The 1,432-nt window shown below is 39.3% G+C and overlaps 1 protein-coding gene across 1 annotated transcript in view; it reads left to right on the top strand.

The window, feature by feature from the left end:
* The window catches only part of clmpb (CXADR like membrane protein b), a gene marked incomplete at its 5' end in the record, with an annotated part of 97,351 nt that overhangs the window by 77,632 nt on the left and 18,287 nt on the right, over positions 1-1,432 (top strand). Inside the window, 1 exon segment of the mRNA XM_014015076.1 lies at positions 1,040-1,244. Within this exon segment, the coding sequence (XP_013870530.1) occupies positions 1,040-1,244 (205 nt within the window).

Genomic DNA, 1,432 nt, shown 5'->3' with positions numbered 1-1,432 from the left:
TTCAAATCTTGCAGAAAGGATGTTTTTGTATGTTTCTGACCATTAAAGAAGTTCATGAGAGTAAAAATGAGTTGTTCTGGTTTGTTTTCTTGTTCAGTTTGATCAAGTTGTTCAACTTTAAGTTTATGTTATTGGCCAAAAATTGACACCATGAGTGAGAGGAATGTCCTGGTGTGTGAAGAGTGACTCCATTATTCCTTTCTACTAACTACTGAGTGTTAATGCAACACTACAAAGACATTGGTAATAAGTCTGAGTGTTAAGTTTACACTCTGTTTGACGGTGTATTGACACCTCGTGGTGCCTGTTAACCTTCCAAACACCACAATTTCCTTTGTTAATAATAATGCACTGATGATACTTTCAACACTTTACTTTAACACTGTTGAAAAGTTAATATGACACCCAGTATTGTTGAATATTAAACACTGGCTGGTGTTACTGTTAACACTATATTTTAACACTAACACTATTTTTCTGTCAATGTGACACCAAGAATTGTTGAATATTAAACACTGATTGGTGTTAAATTAACAAAAAAAATGTGTGTTAAAATTTAACACTTTCACAAATGTTATTTTAACACCAGCGAGTGTGGACACATATAGACACTTTGCTGGTGTTAAAATTAACACTGTAGGTGTTAAATTAACACTGGCATTTTTGCTGTGTATTACTTGTGGTGTTGGACACCACTAAATATTCCTGGGCTGTCCTACTCATATATGTCAGTAATAAGTAGTGTTATCTGTTTTGATGGATTTCATTGGAAACAAATATTTCTAGAGTCAGAAATGGAGATGATTAGTGATTAAATATAAGTACTCAGGCTGCTCTTCCTGACTGGAAGAACTAGTTWATTGGTCTGATAAATAATGAGGATGATTATCATCTAGTAGTGGACTTCACAAGGGGTGTGACGTGCTTTTGGCATCAACAGTTTGTCTCATGAGACAATTTGATGAATAATGGTGAAAACTAAGCATGAGATTTCACAAAGGTAACTGGAACTCCTGTTCATTTTCTTTCCCCCGTCTAGATTATTACTTTCTTTGGAGGCCAGGTGTACACCAACGAGGCCACGGAGAGCGAGGCCAGCCGTCTGTCCTTTGCCGGGGAGTACCTGAGTGGGGACGCCTCCCTGCTGATCAGTGACCTGCTGCTGACCGACTCTGGAGAGTACTATTGTAAAGTCAAGACTGGTGGAAAGTATCTCTGGAGCCAGGTCAGCCTCACCGTGCTGGGTAAGTACTTTCATACACATTGTAAAAGCACACACACAAGTGTCCCATGAGTATGCAGATTCACGCAATCAGGTTACGAAGGAGCTCATTTGTACTCCAAAAACGTCTCACGCACGCACGCACGCACACACACACACACACACACACACACACACACACACACACACACACACACACACACACACACA

The sequence above is a fragment of the Austrofundulus limnaeus genome, unplaced genomic scaffold (assembly GCF_001266775.1).
Source record: "Austrofundulus limnaeus strain Quisiro unplaced genomic scaffold, Austrofundulus_limnaeus-1.0 Scaffold122, whole genome shotgun sequence".
Lineage (NCBI taxonomy): Eukaryota > Metazoa > Chordata > Actinopteri > Cyprinodontiformes > Rivulidae > Austrofundulus > Austrofundulus limnaeus.
The sequence above is the reverse complement of the archived record's forward strand: the minus strand, read 5'-3'. Positions and strand labels throughout refer to the sequence as shown.